The sequence below is a fragment of the Lampris incognitus genome, chromosome 14 (assembly GCF_029633865.1).
Source record: "Lampris incognitus isolate fLamInc1 chromosome 14, fLamInc1.hap2, whole genome shotgun sequence".
Lineage (NCBI taxonomy): Eukaryota > Metazoa > Chordata > Actinopteri > Lampriformes > Lampridae > Lampris > Lampris incognitus.
The window spans coordinates 48,730,179-48,753,006 of NC_079224.1; the positions used below are offsets into that span (position 1 = coordinate 48,730,179).

The 22,828-nt window shown below is 49.4% G+C and overlaps 1 protein-coding gene across 2 annotated transcripts in view; it reads right to left on the bottom strand.

Annotated features, from left to right (window-relative positions):
* Nucleotides 1-10,418: 10,418 nt before the first annotated feature.
* Nucleotides 10,419-22,828, bottom strand: part of proca (protein C (inactivator of coagulation factors Va and VIIIa), a) — a 34,487-nt gene continuing 22,077 nt past the window's right edge. For both annotated transcript variants that reach the window (XM_056293395.1, XM_056293396.1), the window contains exons 8-10: nt 20,062-20,180; nt 12,328-12,445; nt 10,419-11,276 (exon numbers count right to left, since the gene is read on the bottom strand). In XM_056293395.1, coding sequence (XP_056149370.1) covers nt 10,693-11,276; nt 12,328-12,445; nt 20,062-20,180 — 821 coding nt within the window. In that variant the 3' untranslated portion in view covers nt 10,419-10,692. The remainder of the gene's footprint in view (nt 11,277-12,327; nt 12,446-20,061; nt 20,181-22,828) is intronic.

The window sequence follows — 22,828 nt, forward strand, 5'->3', positions numbered from 1 at the left end:
CATACTCGACCCAGGGGAGAAACTGACTCCAGGAGGTTGGCTTCTTGGCAGCGACGCAACGGAGAGCAGATTCCACACTCTGGTTCATCCTCTCAGTCTGTCCGTTAGTCTGCGGATGATATCCCGACGAAAGGCTGACCGAGGCGCCCAACCCCTTGCAGAAAGCACGCCACACACGGGAAACAAACTGGGGCCCTCTGTCTGACACAATGTCCTTGGGAAGTCCATGCAAACGGAAGACGTGGCTCATCAGGAGGTCAGCGGTTTCTGAAGCAGAAGGAAGCTTAGGCAAAGCCACCAGGTGAACACCCTTGCTGAAGCGATCCACCACCGTCAGGATCACTGTGTTGCCCTGAGACGGAGGAAGTCCAGAGACAAAATCCAACGCCACATGGGACCAGGGCCGACTGGGAATAGGAAGGGGCTGCAGCAGACCAGCCGGTGCCTGGTGAGAGGCCTTGCTGCGGGCACAGATGGTGCAGGCCATGACGAACTCCTTGACGTCCCTCCTCATAGTGGGCCACCAGAACCGTCGAGCTATGAAAGTGAAAGTGCGGTGGACTCCAGGGTGGCAAGCGAGCTGACTGGTGTGGCCCCATTTGAGGACCCGAGACCTCACTGAGTCCGGAACAAACAGTCGGCGAGGCGGCACGTTGCTCGGGGCTGGACTGGAGCGCAAGGCGCGCTTGACCACCGTTTCAAGGCCCCAGGTCACCACGCCAACGACCTTGGTCTCAGGGAGGACGGGACTTGGCTCCACCGTTACAGGTTCCTTAAGGTGTTGACGAGACAGAGCATCTGCCTTGGTGTTGCGGGAGCCAGGACGATAAGTCAGTGTGAAGTCGAACCGACTGAGGAAACTGGCCCACCGTGCCTGCCGACCATTGAGACGTTTGGTTGCCCGGATGAACGTCAGGTTCTTATGATCAGTCCAGATGGTAAATGGATGCTCTGCCCCCTCCAGCCAATGGCGCCATTCCTCAAGTGCAGCCACTACAGCGAGAAGCTCCCGATTACCAACATCGTAGTTCTCCTCGGCGGGAAGGAACCGGCGGGAGAAGAACGCGCAAGGATGAACCTTCTGGTCGGTCTCTGATCGTTGGGAGAGCACAGCCCCCAATCCGGTGTCCGAAGCGTCCACCTCAACTATGAACTGCCTCTTGGGATCGGGATGGAGTAGGACGGGGGCACTGGTGAACCTCTCCTTGAGCGACAGAAATGCAGAGCGAGCAGCTGGGGACCAGACGAACGGCTGAGAGGGGGAGGTTAGACGGGTGAGGGGTTCTGCTACAGAGCTGTAGTTTCGGACGAACCTCCTGTAAAAGTTCGCGAACCCGAGAAAGCTCTGCAGTTCCTTACGTGACTTAGGATCCGGCCATTCCACCACCGCTTTGATCTTGCGAGGATCAGCTCGAGTCTTGCCTCCCTCCACGATAAAACCTAAGTAGTCCACTGACTCAGAATGGAACAGGCATTTCTCAGCCTTGACGAACAGCCGGTTACGAAGGAGGCGTTCGAGAACCTGCCGCACGTGCTGGACATGCTCCTCGAGGGACCTGGAGAAGATGAGGATGTCATCAAGGTAGACGACAACGAATTGGTCGAGCATGTCGCGAAGGATGTCATTCATGAGTGCCTGGAACACCGCCGGGGCGTTGGTGAGGCCGAACGGCATTACCAGGTACTCATAATGACCACGGGGAGTCTTAAAGGCTGTCTTCCACTCGTCCCCTTTCCGGATCCGAACGAGATGGTAGGCGTTCCGGAGATCCAGCTTAGTGAAGACAGTCGCCTGGGTCAGGGGTTCGAGGGTGGAGCTCATCAGAGGCAGGGGGTATTTATTCTTGATGGTGATGTCGTTGAGTTGGCGATAATCAATGCAGGGTCGGAGACCACCATCCTTCTTCTTAACGAAAAAGAAACCAGCTGCCACCTGGGAGGATGAGGGTCGGATGAGCCCTGCCGCCAACGATTCTGAAATGTAATCGTCCATAGCAGCCTTCTCGGGAATGGAAAGGCTGTAAAGACGACTGCTAGGGAGAGAGGCCCCAGGACGGAGGTTGATAGCACAATCATATGGCCGATGCGGAGGGAGAGACTGAGCCCGCGTCTTGCTGAAGACCTCCCCGAGATCATGATACTCGGGAGGAACAGAGGAAAGATCGGGAGGAGGGGCAATCGGAACAGTCTGGACTGCTGGACCAGGTGCGGCCTGAAGACACCGGGCGTGACAGGAGGAGCTCCACTCCAAAATGTTACCAGACGACCAAGCAATGTGTGGCTCATGCTGAGCCAACCAGGGACGCCCCAAGATCACAGGAACTAAGGGAGACTGGATGACGAAGAACTGAAGGCTCTCCACATGGTTTCCAGCAATAGTGAGAGACACGGGACAGGACTGTCGGGTAACACTGGCCAGGCGGCGCTCATCCAGAGCAAAGGCCTCTATTGGCCTCTCCAATTCCTCACATGGAATGTTAGCTTGAGCAGCAAACGTAGAGTCCAAGAAACACCCATCAGCTCCCGAATCGATGAGTGCGCCTACAGTGAGCCGCTGGTCTGCCCAAGCCAGGGTAACGCTCACAAGATGGTTAGCCGGAGCAGGATGGCGGGAACAGGAAAGACGGCTCACTAGGATCTCCCGGGGTCCCAGTGAGCCTAATCTTTTGGCCGCGTAGGACACTCGCTGATCCGGTGTCCCTTAAGACCGCAGTAAAGACAGAGACCTGCCTTGAACCGGGCCTCACGTTCAGCGGGAGTCAGTCGTGTACGCCCAAGCTGCATAGGTTCCTCCTCTGTCACTGTCTGGGAGGAGGAGAGGCTTGCCACAGGGGAAGTGGAGTGCGACGAAGAAGAGCCCCCTTCGGAAACTCTGGATGGCTGAGAGGTAGAAACGGTTCCCCGTAGACCTCGCTCGCGCCTTCTCTCGCGGAGACGTCCATCGATGCGGATGGCAAGGCTGATAAGGTCGTCGAGAGAGGTAGGATCCTCCCGGGTGGCTAGCTGATCCTTGACGGCATCGCTGAGGCCCCTACGGAAGGTTACCCGAAGTGACTGGTCGTTCCAGCCACTCTCAGCCGCAGCCAGCCTGAACTCGACTGAGTAGTCAGTGACACTGCCACTGCCCTGCTGGATCCTGCTCAATCGGACACCCGGATCCTGACCGTACACTGGATGATGGAATACCTTCCGAAGCTCAGCCACAAAGTCATCGTAGGAAGAGCAGAAACTGGCCCCCATGGACCAGGAAGCAGTGGCCCACTGAGCAGCGCGGCCAGTCAGCAGGTTAGTCACGTAAGCAACTCTTGCAGCATCTGTGGTGAACCCCCTGGAATGGTGGGCGAAGACAAGCTCACACTGCATGATGAACGTGGCACAGGTCTCAAAGTTGCCATCAAAAGGCTTGGGATTGGAGATACTGGGCTCCCGGAAATCCGAAACATAAACGGTAGGATTGTCTAAGGCAACGGCTGCGGGCACTGCTGGAGGAGGGGCGGCCGGAACTGGTGGGACAGCTGGCTGGATGGTGATAGCCGCTGTGAGAGTTTGCAACTGCTTAAGAACCTCCTCTTGTTGGCTCGCGAGCGCCGCTTGCTGGGCCGAAAGAGAATCCACCGAAGCCTGGAGGGGTTGCACCTGAGCCCGGAGGCCCTGCATGGCAACAGCGGCCTCTTGTAGTTGCTGGCCGTGGGAGGCTATAAGCTGAATCTGCTTATAGAGAGCAGCCTGGACAGGATTGGCGTCTAGGTTGTCTGGGTTCATAGTGAGGGCGAGTTCGTACTGTTAAGGTTTGTAGAACGAACCCAATAGCGACAACACAAGACAAAGTAAAGCACCAACCTGGCAGGACTCGTAGAGGAGAGCCGGCCGGGCCTGGACAGAAGGGGGAGGCGCTTCAGGCGGAACTTGAGAATAGCTTCTTAAAAATGGGAAAACGTAAACTGCCCCCTTAATCCGAAAAGGAAAAAACGTAAACTGCTCCTTTAAAGTCCGAAAGGGAAAAAACGTAAACTGCTCCTTTAAAGTCCGAAAGGGAAAAAAACACAAACTGCTCCTTTAAAGTCCGAAAGGGAAAAAAAACACAAACTGCTCCTTTAAGGTAGAAGTCCAACCGAGTAATAAGATCCACAGTGAGAGAGGAGAAATTAGAATATCAAAAACATGATCTCAACTAGAAAATCACGATGGGAAAATCCAATGGGGAAAACACAAAGAGAGTTCTTCTCCGAACAAGCTCTCAAGGAGAACTGACACAAGGGAATAATCAAACAAGCAAAAACACGGAGAATACTACAATCTGTACTCCACCGGGAGACACAGAAATGTCACAAAACTCGAGACGAAGAATTTACTCACGGGACTGTTCAGGACGAACTCGCGACGAGTTCTGGAAAGCAAACAAACTTATACTAGAGTGGTTAACGAGTAGGTAGGCTGCAGGTGTTTCAGACGCGCCCTTCCCCCGCTCTCATTGCTGGTTGCCAGGTTGGTCAACAGACCGAGCCCTAACAGATGGCTCCTGTTATAGGGACGATGATGGGTTAAAACCTACAGAGGGTGCTGATTTGTGCTACTTCGTAGATGGCTCCTGTTACAGGGACGATGATGGGTTAAAACCTACAGAGGGTGCTGATTTGTGCTACTTCGTAGATGGCTCCTGTTACAGGGACGATGATGGGTTAAAACCTACAGAGGGTGCTAATTTGTGCTACTTTGTAGATGGCTCCTGTTATAGGGATTATGATGGGTTAAAACCTATAGAGGGTGCTGACTTGTGCTACTTCGTACATGGCTCCTGTTATAGGGACGATGATGGGTTAAAACCTACAGAGGGTGCTGATTTGTGCTACTTCGTAGATGGCTCCTGTTACAGGTACGATGATGGGTTAAAACCTATAGAGGGTGCTGATTTGTGCTACTTCGTAGATGGCTCCTGTTATAGGGACGATGATGGGTTAAAACCTACAGGGGGTGCTGATTTGTGCTATTTCGTACATGGCTCCTGTTATAGGGACGATGATGGGTTAAAACCTACAGAGGGTGCTGATTTGTGCTACTTCGTAGATGGCTCCTGTTACAGGGACGATGATGGGTTAAAACCTACAGAGGGTGCTAATTTGTGCTACTTTGTAGATGGCTCCTGTTATAGGGATTATGATGGGTTAAAACCTATAGAGGGTGCTGATTTGTGCTACTTCGTACATGGCTCCTGTTATAGGGACGATGATGGGTTAAAACCTACAGAGGGTGCTGATTTGTGCTACTTCGTAGATGGCTCCTGTTACAGGGACGATGATGGGTTAAAACCTATAGAGGGTGCTGATTTGTGCTACTTCGTAGATGGCTCCTGTTACAGGGACGATGATGGGTTAAAACCTATAGAGGGTGCTGATTTGTGCTACTTCGTACATGGCTCCTGTTACAGGGACGATGATGGGTTAAAACCTACAGAGGGTGCTGATTTGTGCTACTTCGTACATGGCTCCTGTTATAGGGACGATGATGGGTTAAAACCTATAGAGGGTGCTGATTTGTGCTACTTCGTACATGGCTCCTGATACAGGGACGATGATGGGTTAAAACCTACAGGGGGTGCTGATTTGTGCTACTTCATACATGGCTCCTGTTATAGGGACGATGATGGGTTAAAACCTACAGAGGGTGCTGATTTGTGCTACTTTGTACATGGCTCCTGTTACAGGGACGATGATGGGTTAAAACCTATAGAGGGTGCTGATTTGTGCTACTTCGTAGATGGCTCCTGTTACAGGGACGATGATGGGTTAAAACCTACAGAGGGTGCTGATTTGTGCTACTTCGTAGATGGCTCCTGTTACAGGGACGATGATGGGTTAAAACCTACAGAGGGGGCTCCTGTTACAGGGACGATGATGGGTTAAAAGCAGGATATGCAGTAATCCAGATGGATGAAACTGAGTGTCCAGTCACAGTCAAAGCAGAACAATGCATGCAGCCTTGTTCTGCCCAACTGGCGGAGCTAATCGCCTTAACTGAAGCATGTCTGTTGGCGGAAAATAAGTCAGTTACGAGTAAACAGACTGTGCTTATGCACACAGCGTGTGTCATCTGTTCGGATCAATATGGAAATCAAGAGGGTTAAAGAAGTCTGATGGTTCACCCATACAGCATCATGAGCAAATCATAGCACTCATAGAGGTGATGATGCAGCTAAAACAAATAGCAATTATAAAATGCAAAGCGTACAAAAAAAGACAAATCCAAGGAAACAATTGGAAACAATGCTGCAGACGAGGCCGCCAAACGGGCTGCAACCTCATCAGTCACAGCACAACTGGCATTAACAGCAGAAATCACAGCAGAAGTCACAGAAAAGGATATTGCTGATATCCAAGCAGCGGCATCAGATGTGGAGCGGTTGCTATGGCAACAAAGGGGGGCTCCCAAGACTCACAGGGCATATGGAGAAATCATGAAGGTCTCCTGGTTGCAACAGTTGACCTACTCTCCCTAGTGATTTTGGATTTGTATGGTATTGACCACTGTGCAAGGGGGGGGGTACTAAGGAAAATAGCACAAATGGGATTCTGGTCACCAAAATGACAACACAGGTAGATGCAGTACTAGGACGATGCGAAATCTGCATAAAAAACACTGTCAGAAAAGCCATAACTACCCTAACTGGACACATCCCTATTCCAGAAAGACCATTCAAACACATCACAGTGGATTGCGTAGACATGATAAAGCCGATTCAGGGAAAAAGATGCATGCTGGTAGTGGAAGATCGGTTCAGTAGATGGGAAGAAGCCACTCCAGCCAAACATCAGAGTGCTGACACGGTTGTAAAATTTCTATGTAGAGAAGTAATCCCTAGATTTGGGATACCATCTCTGATAAGCTCAGACAACGGGAAGGCATTTGTAGAGAAAACTATTAAAGGAATGTATCAGAAGTTAGGGATAAAGCAAAGGCTAGGATGTGTTTACCACCCTCAATCACAAGGGATGGTAGAAAGGGTGAACGGAACAATAAAAGCCAAGCTAAATAAGATATGTGCTGATACTAAACTGAACTGGGTAGATGCATTACCGCTTGCTTTAATGGCATATAGGTCCCAGACTAACCGCAAAACGCAACTAACCCCGCATGAAATGCTAACGGGCCGGCCCATGCCTACACCGCTGTACAGATGCATGCAGAAGGGACTGAACTCGGGGGTGTTGGAAAATGAAATAAAATTGTATGCGAAGCAACTGACTAGTCTAACATCCACCGAGTTATCTATCAACAGGAAAAGAGTAAGGAGAAGGAGTGGTGGACAGACCAGGTCCCAAACCAGATCCAGCCAGGCGACTATATCTACGTGAGGGTCTTCAGGAGGAAGTGGAACACCCCGGGATGAGTAGGACCATATCGAGTGGTGAGAGCTTCAGCGACTGCAGTCCAAGTAGAGAGATCCCCAAAGTGGTATCACCACAACCACTGCACCAGAGCTCCCCAGAATGAGGAAGGGTCGCCTGCTGAGGACCCAGGGAACCAGCGCACGACGGAGGGAGAAGACAACGGTCAGCGCGGAAGAGAACAGGCGAGGGAGACTGAGCATGCTGAGGATCAAGAGAGTAGAAGGGAGGCGAGGTCTACTGGGGGTATTACTGATGCTGGGCTGCTTGATTTGGATGCCACCCCAGGAATTGCAGCATAGAGCCTCGTCAGATGAGGGAAAAAAAAAGTTTGGAAAAAGTGTGGCTGTGTTGTCACTGACGGTATTTGGTTGGGTTGATGGAAAATCATGCTTACCAAAATATTTGTTCCCACATTATGCAAAGCTGACACTTGAGATTTTGTTGGGGAGACCACTCAACACTGGGACTGGACCTGCTAAAAGGCAACTCCCACAAACTAGCCATTGTGAAGATGAAGTGTTGTGTTATTGAGCAGACCTCTCCTGTGCTTTCTGATACCCACAAGCAGGTTAGAGCAGTCCTTCCCCAGCCAGCATCCAGACCACTACAGGACTTGAGGACAGGGGACTGGATAGTGGTGAAGGACCTAGGAAGAAGGAAGGCTTGAAAGCAACGGACCGCGCCATTCCAGATCTTGCTGGCAACAGAAACGGCAGAGATGACAGCACAACAATGCCCGACACAGAAAGGGAACTGATCTGTCCCCCGTTTTGTAACTGGTGCACAGGGAAGGGCGAGAAACTGCACTAGGTGCTGTCGTTTCCCTGAGCTCAAGAAACCGCACAAAAATTAGGGTGACAGTGACGTTACCCTACTGTAAGTGAGAATGGTGCCCCCAGTAGACTGTATTCTGCCCTATCATAACAAGGATGAGTGTTTATGAAGGAAAAAGTAGTGAGAAATAATAAGAATAAAGGTAAGAGTGTGAGCGTGTTAAGAGTCAAGTTGGAAGAGAAGGAAAAAGCAAGTGAAGGAAGGAAAAAGAAAGGTTTGACAGCAAGGTGGAGGCCTTGTAGGCCTCAAAGGGGGGAAATATATGATATCACGTATAAGGGCTCATGTGTGTATCTGTCATTTCATGTGATTCGAGTGGTAAGCAGTTGTGGCAAGAAGCACAAGGCCACATAACCCAGACAGGAAGATACTAGACGAGGAACTTGTTTATGCTCAAAGGCAGGGTAAGTGAGAGTCCAGATTGTCAGCGTAACCACTGACATTTTAAGATGACCATTAGAGTGTCAGACATCCTTGGATAGATATGCAAGGATGCTGCAAGGTGTGCTCCTTATGTGCCCTGATCATCACTGCTAGCGGGAGTGGCAAGGGGCGGAGGGAAACCCATGAGAAGATCTAAACATAATGGTGTAAAAAGGGTAAGACTTTTGTCTGAACTCCAGTCCCTCTGCAGACCTGACTCACACTTGGTTGATACGTCAGTAAAAGTCTCATTCTGAAGGATCCTCGTCGCACTGAATCTTGCAATTTCTCTGTATAACGCCACCACAACAGAACCAAGGTGAGTCATCATGGAGTGTTTGACACTAAACTGTCACTGACACAGTTTGTTGTGTGACACCGACCAGTGTTTTCATTACACATATTCTATAATGACAGCCAGGCATGGCAATATCATGACCCTGCTATGCAAAAAAATATTTCCCAAATAATCTCATTTTTCCCCAAGTAGACTAGGCTGTCAGAGGAAATCTTTGTCTAAATGTGAAGTCACGTTGGTTTAAATTGCATCAGAAGCCGGTTTAACAACATAACAAGCAGTTTCTGACTTGATTACCTTATTTTTTTAAGCCATATTTGTTTTTAAACAATGCAGAACTGGAGAAAAAGGGATACTGTCAGATCCCCTACATCATGGGGCCTAATATATGTCAGAGCTCCTTAAAAATGCTGTCAAACACTGTGTGTGTGTGTGTGTGTGTGTGTGTGTGTGTGTGTGTGTGTGTGTGGGAAGATGGCTGGGTGACGGCAGTGCTGCTCATAGTGATGCTCATAGTGCTGCTCATAGTGCTGCACATAGTGATGCTGGTAGTGCTGCTCATAGTGCTGCTCATAGTGCTGCACATAGTGATGCTGGTAGTGCTGCTCATAGTGCTGCTCATAGTGCTGCTCATAGTGCTGCACATAGTGCTGCTCATAGTGATGCTCATAGTGCTGCTCATAGTGATGCTTATAGTGCTGCTCATAGTGCTGCTCATGGTGCTGTTCATAGTGCTGCTCATAGTGATGCTCATAGTGATGCTTATAGTGCTGCACATAGTGATGCTGGTAGTGCTGCTCATAGTGCTGCTCATAGTGCTGCACATAGTGCTGCACATAGTGCTGCTCATAGTGATGCTCATAGTGCTGCTCATGGTGCTGTTCATAGTGCTGCTCATAGTGATGCTCATAGTGATGCTTATAGTGCTGCACATAGTGATGCTGGTAGTGCTGCTCATAGTGCTGCTCATAGTGCTGCACATAGTGATGCTGGTAGTGCTGCTCATGGTGCTGCTCATAGTGCTGCTCATGGTGCTGCTCATAGTGCTGCTCATAGTGCTGCACATAGTGATTCTGGTAGTGCTGCTCATAGTGATGCTGGTAGTGCTGCTCATAGTGCTGCTCATGGTGCTGCTCATAGTGCTGCTCATGGTGCTGCTCATAGTGATGCTCATGGTGCTGCTCATAGTGCTGCTCATGGTGCTGTTCATGGTACTGCTCATAGTGATGCTCATGGTGCTGTTCATGGTGCTGCTCGTTGTGCTGCTTGTGGTGCTGCAGGACCAGGAGGGACAAGTTGATTTACTGTGAGATGGAAGTTGAGGCATCTGTCGTCCAGACTCGTGCATCACTTTGCTGTTTTTTTGAGGCCCTTCCTCACATACAAGTATTCTAAAGGCGTCAGCTTACTTGGCAGAGACAAAATGACAGAAAATTAATCCACAGTAGAAAAAAGAGGCAGCATACAGATGTGTTCATACTTGACATGACTTTTTATTGTTTGTTAGACATGAGATGTTCAGTGCACAGACTTCAGCAAAGGCAATGAACCACAAAAGAAGTGACCGATTTTTTGAGTTTTAGCTCTCAGTGCGCTGATAGATATCTAAAAGAAACACATTTCACTTATACAGCTTTCTTTTTCAAACATGATATAAGACCATTAGTGAAAAGGACAAAGTCACCTGGAAGATCAGCAGTTTATTGAACAAAGAACATCTCTGTCTTGAAGAAGAAACAAACCTAAGCTAGATCAGGCCCCTCGGGACACTTGGGGGCCGTGGACCCTGTCCCATTCCTCACGGATGCTGTTAACCCACTTGTTGTACTTGGACACCTTTGTGTAGACTCCCAGTTTGTCCAGTTTACCACAGCCCTCGCCCCAGGACACCAGGCCCAGCAGGAACCAGGTGCCTCGGTACAGAGTGACCATCGGTCCGCCGCTGTCCCCCTCACAGGCGTCATACCTCTGGCCTAGGATCCCAGCGCACAGGACGTTGTCGGTGATGTTGTTGCTCATCTGGCGGGCACACAAGCTGTGGCTGACCAGCGGCACCTTGATGACATTCAGCGCTGAGCTGAAGTGGCTGCCCTCGCCTTTCCTGCCCCATCCACTGACCACAGTAAGGGTCCCGTTGAGGTGGAGGACTCGCTGGGCCATCTCATGGCTCGGCAGACATACAGGGACGATGTATTGAGTGAAGCTAGCGGGTGAGGCCAGCCGCATCAGTGCGATGTCATTGTCAGCTGTTGTTCTTTGGTATCTTGGATGCTCGAAGGCCTGAGCCACTTCCACGTCGACCTCCGTGCCCTCAAAGTTATACTGTTCATAGTCACCTGTCATGGTACAAATGTCACAAAACTTACCGGTGTTTTGGAAGTTGTACAATGTACATCACACTATACAAAAACTATTTAATGTGTACTAGTCTTAGTGGGTGGCACGGTGGCACAGTGGTTAGCGTGGTCACCTCACAACAAGAAGGTCCTTGGTTCAAGCCCCGGGGTAGTCCAACCTTGGGGGTCATCCTCTGTGTGGAGTTTGCATGTTCTCTCCATGTCTGCGTGGGTTTCCTCCGGGTGCTTCAGTTTCCTCCCACAGTCCAAAGACATGTAGGTCAGGTGAATCAAAGACATGTACGTCAGGTGACTCGGCCGTACTGAATTGTCCCTAGGTGTGTGTGTGTGTGTGTGTGTGTGTGTATGTTGGCCCTGTGTCATGTCATTGGGTGGCAGGCGGGGAGACAACCTGGACAGACTGCCAGGCTGTCACAGGGCTGACGCACATCACACACACATTCACACCTAGGGACAATTTAGTTCGACCGAGTCACCTGACCTACATGTCTTTGATTCACCTGACCTACATGTCTTTGGACTGTGGGAGGAAATCGGAGCCCCTGGAGGAACCCACGCAGACACGGGGAGAACACGCAAACTCCACACAGAGGACTCGAACTCAGGACCTTCTTGCTGTGAGGCGACCGCTCTAACCACTGCGCCACCGTGCCGCCCGTACATAATGATGCTGTAGTGACTTGAGCAGCTTGGTATGAAAGTACGCTACGTTAGCCGACGATATTCTGAGCGAGACGACTGATAACATGCAGACGTCAGGCTGAAATCGGGTTTAGCAGTCAGTCAGATGTTACTGCTGGACCCAAATTACAGTGTGACCTCAAGTCAGTTGCAGTCTCTTTCCAGAAGAGGTGCTTCCAAACACCATGGTAAGAAACACACACAGATAATACCAAGTACAAGCTTGTGTAAGTAACACAAACATTCCATCAAACTGCCAGTGGCCAGAACGCCGTCGACTCCGTCGAGAAGCTGGCGTCATGAGCAGCACGTCATCTGAACCACAGCGATGAAGCAGTTCGATTCTTACCCAGTCGAACCTTGAAGCGCCGGCTGTTTGCTAGACAGTGGGCGGCGGTGAGGACCCAGTTCTCATCGATCAGGACGCCTCCACACTTGAACTTTCCGAAGGCGTTCATTACCAACACCTGGAGATACAAACACACAAACCCCTTACATGGGAGGATTACCAACAGATGTAAAGGACAGGAAAGTGCTGGGGTCTGGAGGGTGGGACTACGCGTTATTTGGGAGGTGGAGAGAAATGAGTAGCAGCTGTTTACAGGAAGTCTTCAAAAAGTCACAGGAAGTCTTCAGAAAGTGTTCCCCTTTCTTGAACTTTTCCCATTTTATTCCGGTTCCTCATCAAATAGTTCATGGATTGAAATATTTATTTTTCCCTTCACACACATTTAACTAGTGGGATCGTATTCTAGCTGTAGCTATTTTTCACCTAGTATGTCCTTAAATATTTCTTGTTGCCTAGCTTTTTCGACTTAGTTATCCTTTTACCTTATAAATATATTCCTTGGTCCAAGCATCAGGCAAATAAGCCGATGGCAAACAGGTCTAGGCTGAATGAAGGCTAGAGTGAACAAAGGCAAGTGCGACTTTTTCAAGCAAAGACTTCGTCAAGCGAGGACTGCTCTTTTTAGATCCAGTCAGTCATCTGTATTTTGTGTACCTAGTATAGACTATGTGTTTTCTTCACATTCCTGTCCTTTCCTCTTCCCGGGGCTGGCATAGATATTGGGTCACTCCTAGGCGCTGTGACCCTCCCAATCTCATCTATCCCACTCTCTCCACTCACGTTGAGCAAGTGGTGATGGGAGGGCTCTGGAATTGCCAGTCTGTGGTGCTGAAAGCTGAGTTTATCTCAGGCTACACATCCTTGCTCTCCCTCAACTTTCTTGCTCTAACTGAGACTTGGATCAGGCCAGAAAACACTACCACACCCGCAGCTCTGTCTGATGTGTACTCTTTTTCTCAGACTCCCAGAGCTGGGAGTCGAGGTGGTGGTACTGGCCTGCTAATCTCCCTGAAATGGAAATACTCTCATTTCCATTCCACAATTTTCTCCGCCCTCTTTTGAATTTCATGCTGTTACTGTCTCTTATCCAGTCAAACTCACCATTGTGATGGTGTACCGTCCACCAGGCCCCCTTGGTGAGTTTCTGGAGGAGCTTGACACACTTGTCTCACACTTCCCTGATTATGACTCTGCACTTATCCTTCTCAGTGACTTCAACATCCACACTGACAAGCTAGATCCTCTTCTCTATTTCCTCTCCTCCTTTGACCTTCACCTCTCACCCTCTCCTCCTACCCACAAGGCCGGCAACCAGCTGGACCTTATCTTTATTAGACACTGTCCTATTTCCAATCTCTCTGTTACTCCCCTCCAGCTCTCTGACCACTATTTCATGTCCTACTCTCTCTCCCTCTCTTCTCCCCCCTCAGCTCCTCCCCCTACCCACATGGTTTCCACCCGTAGACACCTCCACTCTCTCTCTGCCACTGATCTTTCCTCCTCTGTTACCTCTATCCTGCCTACACCTGAATCTTCCTCTCTCCTACCCCCTGACACTGCTACTGAACTTCTTCTCTCTACCCTATCCTCTTCTCTGGACGATCTCTGTCCCCTAACCTCCAAGCCTGCAAGCCCAACTCCACCTACCCCTTGGCTGTCCAACTCAGTACGTACTGACAGACGGAGCCTCAGAGTGGCAGAGTGCAAGTGGAGAAAAGGCAAACTCCCAGAGAACCTTCTCAACTTCCAATCTCTTCTTTCCACTTTCTCCTCCTCCCTTCCTGCTGCTAAAGCTGCCTTCTATCACTCTAAAATCTTATCCTCTGCCTCTAATCCTAAGAAACTCTTTGATACCTTCTCTACACTTCTTCAACCCCACATCCTCCTCCTACTTCCTCCCTCCTCCCTGATGAGTTCGCGAACTTCTTTGACAAGAAGGTAAACGACATCAGATCCTCCTTTTCTCACCACCCGGTTAGCATTCCTTGCACTAGCCCACCCTCTGCACCCTCCCTCACCTCTCCACGTCCCACCCTATCCCACCTCACTCCCCTCTCCCCCGACAAGGTCCTCAACCTCATCACAATGAGTCGCCCCACCACATGCTCCCTTGACCCGGTCCCCTCCCTTCTTCCTCAGTCTATAGCACTAGAACTCCTTCCCTTTCTAACCCACTTCATCAACACCTCCCTCCAGGCAGGATGCTTTCCATCTGCTTTCAAGACTGCTAGAGTCACCCCCCTTCTCAAGAAACCATCACTTAACCCCTCTGACATCAAAAACTACAGAGCGGTTTCCCTTCTACCCTTTCTATCCAAAACTCTTGAACATTCTGTCTTTAACCAACTTTCTTTGTACCTCCACCAGAACAACCTCCTGGACCCCAACCAGTCTGGTTTCAAGGTGGGTCACTCAACAGAGACAGCCCTCCTTGCAGTGACAGAATCACTGTTCTCTGCGAGAGCAAACTCTATCTCCTCTGTCCTGATACTCCTGGACCTGTCAGCTGCGTTCGACACAGTGAACCACCAGATCCTCCTCTCTACCCTCGAGGGGCTGGGTGTCACAGGCTCTGCACTCTCAATGTTTGCAACCTACCTGACGGGTCGCTCCTACCAGATGACATGGAGGGGATCTGTGTCAGAGCCTCGCAGACTGACTACAGGCGTTCCACATGGTTCGGTTCGGGGTCCTCTCCTTTTCTCCCTATACACGACATCCCTGGGTTCTGTTATTCGCTAGCATGACTTCTCGTACCATTGATGTGCCGATGACACCCTGCTGATCTTGTCCTTCCCTTCTTCTGACACACAAGTAGAGACGTGCATTGCTGCATGCTTGACTGGCATCTTGGAGTAGATGGCGACACACCATCTGAAGCTCAATCTGGACAAGACAGAGCTAATGTTCCTCCCGGGGAAAGGTTGCCCGCACCGAGACCTGGCCATCACCATTGACAACACTGTGGTGACGCCAACTCGGACTGCGAGGAATCTGGGTGTGATTCTGGACGACCAACTGTCGTTTGCTGCAAATATTGCATCGGTTGCTCGCTCCTGCAGCTTTCTCCTCTTTAACATCAGGAGGCTTCGCCGACGAGATGGCACAGGTGCTCATCCAGGCTCTGGTCATCTCCTGGCTGGATTACGGCAACTCCCTCCTTGCTGGCACCCCGGCATCGGCCATCAGACCTTGGAGCTTGTTCAGAAAGCTGCAGCTCATCTGGTGTTCAGCCGCCCTAAGTTCTCCCACACAACTCCCCTTCTCATGTCCCTACACTGACTCCCAGTAGCTGCTCGCATCCAGTTTAAGACTCTGGTGCTAGCCTACAGGGCAGTGAAAAGAACAGCTCCTACCTATCTCCAGGCCATGGTCAAGCCCTACACCCCTGTCCGACCACTTCGCTCTCCTGCCTCGGGACGCCTGGTTGCCCCGTCACTCAGAGGCCCCTGCTGCCAATCGACCCAGTCATGGCTCTTTTCTGTCCTGGCCCCACAGTGGTGGAATGAACTCCCCACTGATGTCAGGACAGCGGAGTCGCTGCCCATCTTTTGGCGCAGGTTGAAAACGCACCTCTTCAAGAATTACTACCCTGCTACTTGTTCTTAGCACTTACTGTAATCACTTGGTAAAAATCTCTTTGTCACGCTTTTACTTGAGCACTGGTTTTGCTGTTAGATGCTTGTTTAGATGCACTTATGACCTTTGATGACTAGTAGTTCTCCTGATTTCCTACGTTAACTATTACTATTCACAGAGGGTTAGGGAATAAGTTGCAATCACATCATTGTAAGATGTGACAGATGAAGTCTTAGCCCCCCTTGGTTCAGGGATGGTCGTTCCCTCTTCACATACATGGCCTCTTTGACTCCACATTCAAACAGAGGTGGACACCCCAGCTTCAGAAAGTAAAAGTCCTACCATGTATTTGTTCTAGACATTCACTTAACAAGGTGACACCTGACTGAAGGGTTGTGCTAATTAAATACAGCTGTTGTAGTGCATGGGTGGAACAAATACGTGGCAGGACTTTTACTTTCTGAAGCCGGGTTGTCCATCTCTGCATTTAAACCAGTGTTCCTCCCTATCAAGGATGTGCACATCCTCATCCTTGAAAGTTTGGCCACTGGCCTGTAGATGGTGTAGACCAGTGGTTCTCAACCTTTTTGGGGTCCTGGACCCCCTGCGTATTTTTGATCTACCCTGAGGACCCCTCCACCTGATCTTGGGGGAGGGGGGTTGCAATTTGATAGAAACAGTAGAAACTGCATTTTAAATTGCATTATAGCATTTATTCACTCTTTGGGGCAAAAATAAGAGCTTTCAGTTGTAACTTAGATATAGTTAACAAAACAGAATTCTTATGCAGTAACTTTCAGATATATGTAACAAAACAGAATATGTATTCAGTAACTTTCAGATATATGTAACAACAGAATTTTTATGCAGTAACTTTTAACAATGCAAACAGGAGCGAGATCTCTTATTAAAATACAATAAATTACACTTGTGAAACAGATGTAATTAGAGAAAAAGGTCCTGTTACCCTTTATAGTTTAGGTAGATAAAGGTCTCAGTCACATTTGAGTAAAACAATCCTATTTCTATAAATGTCATAGGATCTTTTTTTTAAAGACATTTTATTTTCAAGGACCCCTTGCAATTACACCACGGACCACTAGGGGTCCGCGGACCCCCGGTTGAGAAACACTGGTGTAGACTGTGGAGTCCTGGCCTGACGTGTTAGCTCTCCTGTGTTGTGCCATCCTCTTGGCCAGCGTCCGCTTGGTTTCCCCAGTGTACAAGTCACTGCAATCCTCCTGGTACTTAACAGTGTACACTATATTGCTCTCACAGAAAGTAGAATCAGTTCATCTAAGTGACCTCTTCAGTCTCACCTGACTGTAGGTGTTGGGGAATAGTTGCAATCACAGCATTGTAAGACTTGTACGCTGGAGAAACCAAACAGATGCTGGCCAAGAGGATGGCACAACACAGGAGAGCTAACACGTCAGACCAGGACTCCACAGTCAACACCATCTACAGGCCAGTGGCCACTCTTTCAAGGATGAGGATGTGCACATCCTTGATAGGGAGGAACGCAGGTTTGAACAGGGAGTCAAAGAGGCCATCTATGGGTGTTCGGGTGGTGTGGTGGTCTATTCTGTTGCCTACCAACTTGGGGATCGCCGGTTCGAATCCCCATGTTACCTCTGGCTTGGTCGGGCGTCCCTACAGATACAATTGGCCGTGTCTACGGGTGGGAAGCCGGATGTGGGTATGTGTCCTGGTTGCTGCGCTAGCGCCTCCTCTGGTTGGTTGGGGCGCCTGTTCAGGGGGGAGGGGGAACTGGGGGGAATAGCGTGATCCCCCCATGTGCTACATCCCCCTGGTGAAACTCCTCACTGTCAGGTGAAAAGAAGCGGCTGGTGACTCCACGTGTATCGGAGGAGGCATGTGGTTGCCTGCAGCCCTCCCCGGATCGGCAGAGGGGGTGGAGCAGAGACCGGGACGGCTCGGAAGAGTGGGGTAATTGGACCGGTACAATTGGGAGAAAAGGGGGAGGAAATCCGAGAAAAAAAAGAGGCCATCTATGAGAGGAGGGAAAGACAATCACTGAACCAAGGGGGGGGGGGGGTCTAAGAGTACATCTGTCACCATCTCACAATGCTGTGATTGCAACTGTTCCCCAATCCTTTGTGAACAGTAGACATGACCACTGTAACTCTAGTTAATGGTCACACCATATTTGCATATGAAACTGGTTGTTGGTTTGGGTCGTCATGCCACTGTATTGTTTACAAGGGTGGGGACACCTGCAGTCAGGTGAGACACTGTATTGTTTATAAGGGTGGGGTACCTGCAGTCAGGTGAGACACTGTATTGTTCATAAGGGTGGGGTACCTGCAGTAAGGTGAGACACTGTATTGTTTATAAGGGTGGGGTACCTGCAGTCAGGTGAGACACTGTATTGTTTATAAGGGTGGGGTACCTGCAGTCAGGTGAGACACTGTATTGTTCATAAGGGTGGGGTACCTGCAGTCAGGTGAGACACTGTATTGTTTATAAGGGTGGGGTACCTGCAGTCAGGTGAGACACTGTATTGTTTATAAGGGTGGGGTACCTGCAGTCAGGTGAGACACTGTATTTTTTATAAGGGTGGGGTACCTGCAGTCAGGTGAGACACTGTATTGTTTATAAGGGTGGGGTACCTGCAGTCAGGTGAGACACTGTATTGTTCATAAGGGTGGGGTACCTGCAGTCAGGTGAGACACTGTATTGTTTATAAGGGTGGGGTACCTGCAGTCAGGTGAGACACTGTATTGTTTATGAGGGTGGCACCTGCAGTCAGGTGAGACACTGTATTGTTCATAAGGGTGGGGTACCTGCAGTCAGGTGAGACACTGTATTGTTCATAAGGGTGGGGTACCTGCAGTCAGGTGAGACACTGTATTGTTTATGAGGGTGGCACCTGCAGTCAGGTGAGACACTGTATTGTTCATAAGGGTGGGGTACCTGCAGTCAGGTGAGACACTGTATTGTTTATGAGGGTGGCACCTGCAGTCAGGTGAGACACTGTATTGTTCATAAGGGTGGGGTACCTGCAGTCAGGTGAGACACTGTATTGTTTATAAGGGTGGGGTACCTGCAGTCAGGTGAGACACTGTATTGTTCATAAGGGTGGGGTACCTGCAGTCAGGTGAGACACTGTATTGTTTATAAGGGTGGGGTACCTGCAGTCAGGTGAGACACTGTATTGTTCATAAGGGTGGGGTACCTGCAGTCAGGTGAGACACTGTATTGTTCATAAGGGTGGGGTACCTGCAGTCAGGTGAGACTGAAGAGGTCACTTAGATGATGATACAACGTTTCTCTCAATAAGCTCTGAGTTAACTTTCTAGCTTCGCGGCCCTGAGCTGCAGTTGGACGTCTCTGGTGTCTCGCTAGCCCATTTAGCTTAGCCTGTAGCCTGGCTCGCAGCTGGTAACAAGCTTCACCAGAAGTCCGGAGCAACTCTCCAGTGGAGAACAGGGCACTTTATTCCAGCACCGCAGTACAGTTTAACACACAGCCTCCCTCTGATGCACTAGAATCCAGCCTTCCTCTCTGTCGGCACACTGGTATATCTGTGGCTGCGGCGAAGAAGAACATACACACACCGGCTCGCTGCATCTACGTCACCCACTCAGATTACCCACAAAGCCCCCTCCTTAAAGGGGCAAGGCTCGGCTTGCAACAGCTCTGTCCAGATGAACTGATTCAACTTTGTGGGATTTCCTTACCTGGATTACTGAGCCCGGATCAAGACTTGAAGGCCATACCACAGATTTTCAGTGGGATGTAAGTCTGGGTTTTGGCTCGGCCATTTCAGAATATTTATCTTCCTAATGTAAGACGCTCCCTGGATTTGTTGCTGTAAGTCAATGTCCTGTTTAAATGTGAATCTTCACCCTAAAACACAGATCTGTGTGTGTGTGTGGGGGGGGGGGGGGCATGTGTTACATGTAAATGATGTGTGGTGGTGTCCAGGAGTGTGTGACGGGGAAAAGTCATGTGACCTGTTAGGAGGAATTCATTCTAAAAACCTGTTCATGTGTTCGCACATTTCCAAAATGTCTGCTTCCAGAGGGGAAACACCACCAACCACGTCACATGGACTCTGAGTGTCACTGCTGACACAATGGGAATTTAAGTGGTTTCATGTTCTCATCCAGGATGGGTGAACTCCGTTACCTGCCAGGGGCTTTCTCCCTTCGTGCCAATCTCCCCTCCCACCACCCAGGGTCGGAGGCCTTCCATCGGTTGGCTGTACGATGAGCGGGCCATCTGCAGCTGCCCACATGAGGAACTTCCTACACAGAAGTACAGACAGACACCTCACTTTAAAGGACTACTGAGTGATTTGTCAGGCCAAAAAAAGAGTAGATATATTTTAAAAAAATAGTATACAGTTATTAAATGTGTTTTAATGATGTAAAACTCACAGTATATCAGGACTGAATATGTCTTGATGCATGCTCAGTAGTCCAGGTGAGGAAATACCAGAAGGTTGAATCAGTTCTGCTGGACACAACATCTACTGACAGACACCTTTCATCATTATCCAAGTGACCTCTTCAGTCTCACCTGACTGCAGGTGTCCCCACCCTTATAAACAATACAGTGGCTGCAGGTACCCCCACCCTTATAAACAATACACCGACTGCAGGTGTCCCCACCCTTATAAACAATACAGTGGCTGCAGGTACCCCCACCCTTAAAAACAATACACCGACTGCAGGTGTCCCCACCCTTATAAACAATAAACCGACTGCAGGTACCCCACCCTTATAAACAATACACCGACTGCAGGTACCCCCACCCTTATAAACAATGCTGTGATTGCAACTATTCCCCAACACTCTGTGAACAGTACACATGGCCACTGTAACTCTAGTTAATGGTCACGCCATATTTGCATATGAAACTGGTCGCCGGTTTTGGTGGTTATGTCACTGTATTGTTTATAAGGGTGGGGTACCTGCAGTCACTGTATTGTTTATAAGGGTGGGGGTACCTGCAGTCACTGTATTGTTTATAAGGGTGGGGGTACCTGCAGTCACTGTATTGTTTATAAGGGTGGGGTACCTGCAGTCACTGTATTGTTTATAAGGCCGGGGACACCTGCAGTCAGTGTATTGTTTATAAGGGTGGGGTACCTGCAGTCAGTGTATTGTTTATAAGGGTGGGGACACCTGCAGTCAGTGTATTGTTTATAAGGGTGGGGTACCTGCAGTCACTGTATTGTTTATAAGGCCGGGGACACCTGCAGTCACTGTATTGTTTATAAGGCCGGGGACACCTGCAGTCAGTGTATTGTTTATAAGGGTGGGGTACCTGCAGTCACTGTATTGTTTATAAGGGTGGGGTACCTGCAGTCACTGTATTGTTTATAAGGGTGGGGGTACCTGCAGCCACTGTATTGTTTATAAGGGTGGGGACACCTGCAGTCACTGTATTGTTTATAAGGGTGGGGACACCTGCAGTCAGTGTATTGTTTATAAGGGTGGAGTACCTGCAGTCAGTGTATTGTTTATAAGGGTGGGGTACCTGCAGTCACTGTATTGTTTATAAGGGTGGAGTACCTGCAGTCACTGTATTGTTTATAAGGGTGGGGTACCTGCAGTCACTGTATTGTTTATAAGGGTGGAGTACCTGCAGTCACTGTATTGTTTATAAGGGTGGGGTACCTGCAGTCACTGTATTGTTTATAAGGGTGGGGTACCTGCAGTCACTGTATTGTTTATAAGGGTGGGGGTACCTGCAGCCACTGTATTGTTTATAAGGGTGGGGACACCTGCAGTCACTGTATTGTTTATAAGGGTGGGGACACCTGCAGTCAGTGTATTGTTTATAAGGGTGGAGTACCTGCAGTCAGTGTATTGTTTATAAGGGTGGGGTACCTGCAGTCACTGTATTGTTTATAAGGGTGGGGGTACCTGCAGTCACTGTATTGTTTATAAGGGTGGGGGTACCTGCAGCCACTGTATTGTTTATAAGGGTGGGGTACCTGCAGTCACTGTATTGTTTATAAGGGTGGGGACACCTGCAGTCACTGTATTGTTTATAAGGGTGGGGTACCTGCAGTCACTGTATTGTTTATAAGGGTGGGGTACCTGCAGTCACTGTATTGTTTATAAGGGTGGGGGTACCTGCAGCCACTGTATTGTTTATAAGGGTGGGGACACCTGCAGTCACTGTATTGTTTATAAGGGTGGGGACACCTGCAGTCAGTGTATTGTTTATAAGGGTGGAGTATCTGCAGTCAGTGTATTGTTTATAAGGGTGGGGTACCTGCAGTCACTGTATTGTTTATAAGGGTGGAGTACCTGCAGTCACTGTATTGTTTATAAGGGTGGGGTACCTGCAGTCACTGTATTGTTTATAAGGGTGGGGACACCTGCAGTCACTGTATTGTTTATAAGGGTGGGGGTACCTGCAGTCACTGTATTGTTTATAAGGGTGGGACACCTGCAGTCACTGTATTGTTTATAAGGGTGGGGGTACCTGCAGTCACTGTATTGTTTATAAGGGTGGGGACACCTGCAGTCACTGTATTGTTTATAAGGGTGGGGTACCTGCAGTCAGTGTATTGTTTATAAGGGTGGAGTATCTGCAGTCAGTGTATTGTTTATAAGGGTGGAGTACCTGCAGTCACTGTATTGTTTATAAGGGTGGGGACACCTGCAGCCACTGTATTGTTTATAAGGGTGGGGACACCTGCAGTCACTGTATTGTTTATAAGGGTGGGGACACCTGCAGTCACTGTATTGTTTATAAGGGTGGGGGTACCTGCAGTCACTGTATTGTTTATAATGGTGGGGGTACCTGCAGTCACTGTATTGTTTATAAGGGTGGGGTACCTGCAGTCACTGTATTGTTTATAAGGGTGGAGTACCTGCAGTCAGGTGAGACTGAAGAGGTCACTTACAGGATGATGAAACGTTTCTGTCTATAAATG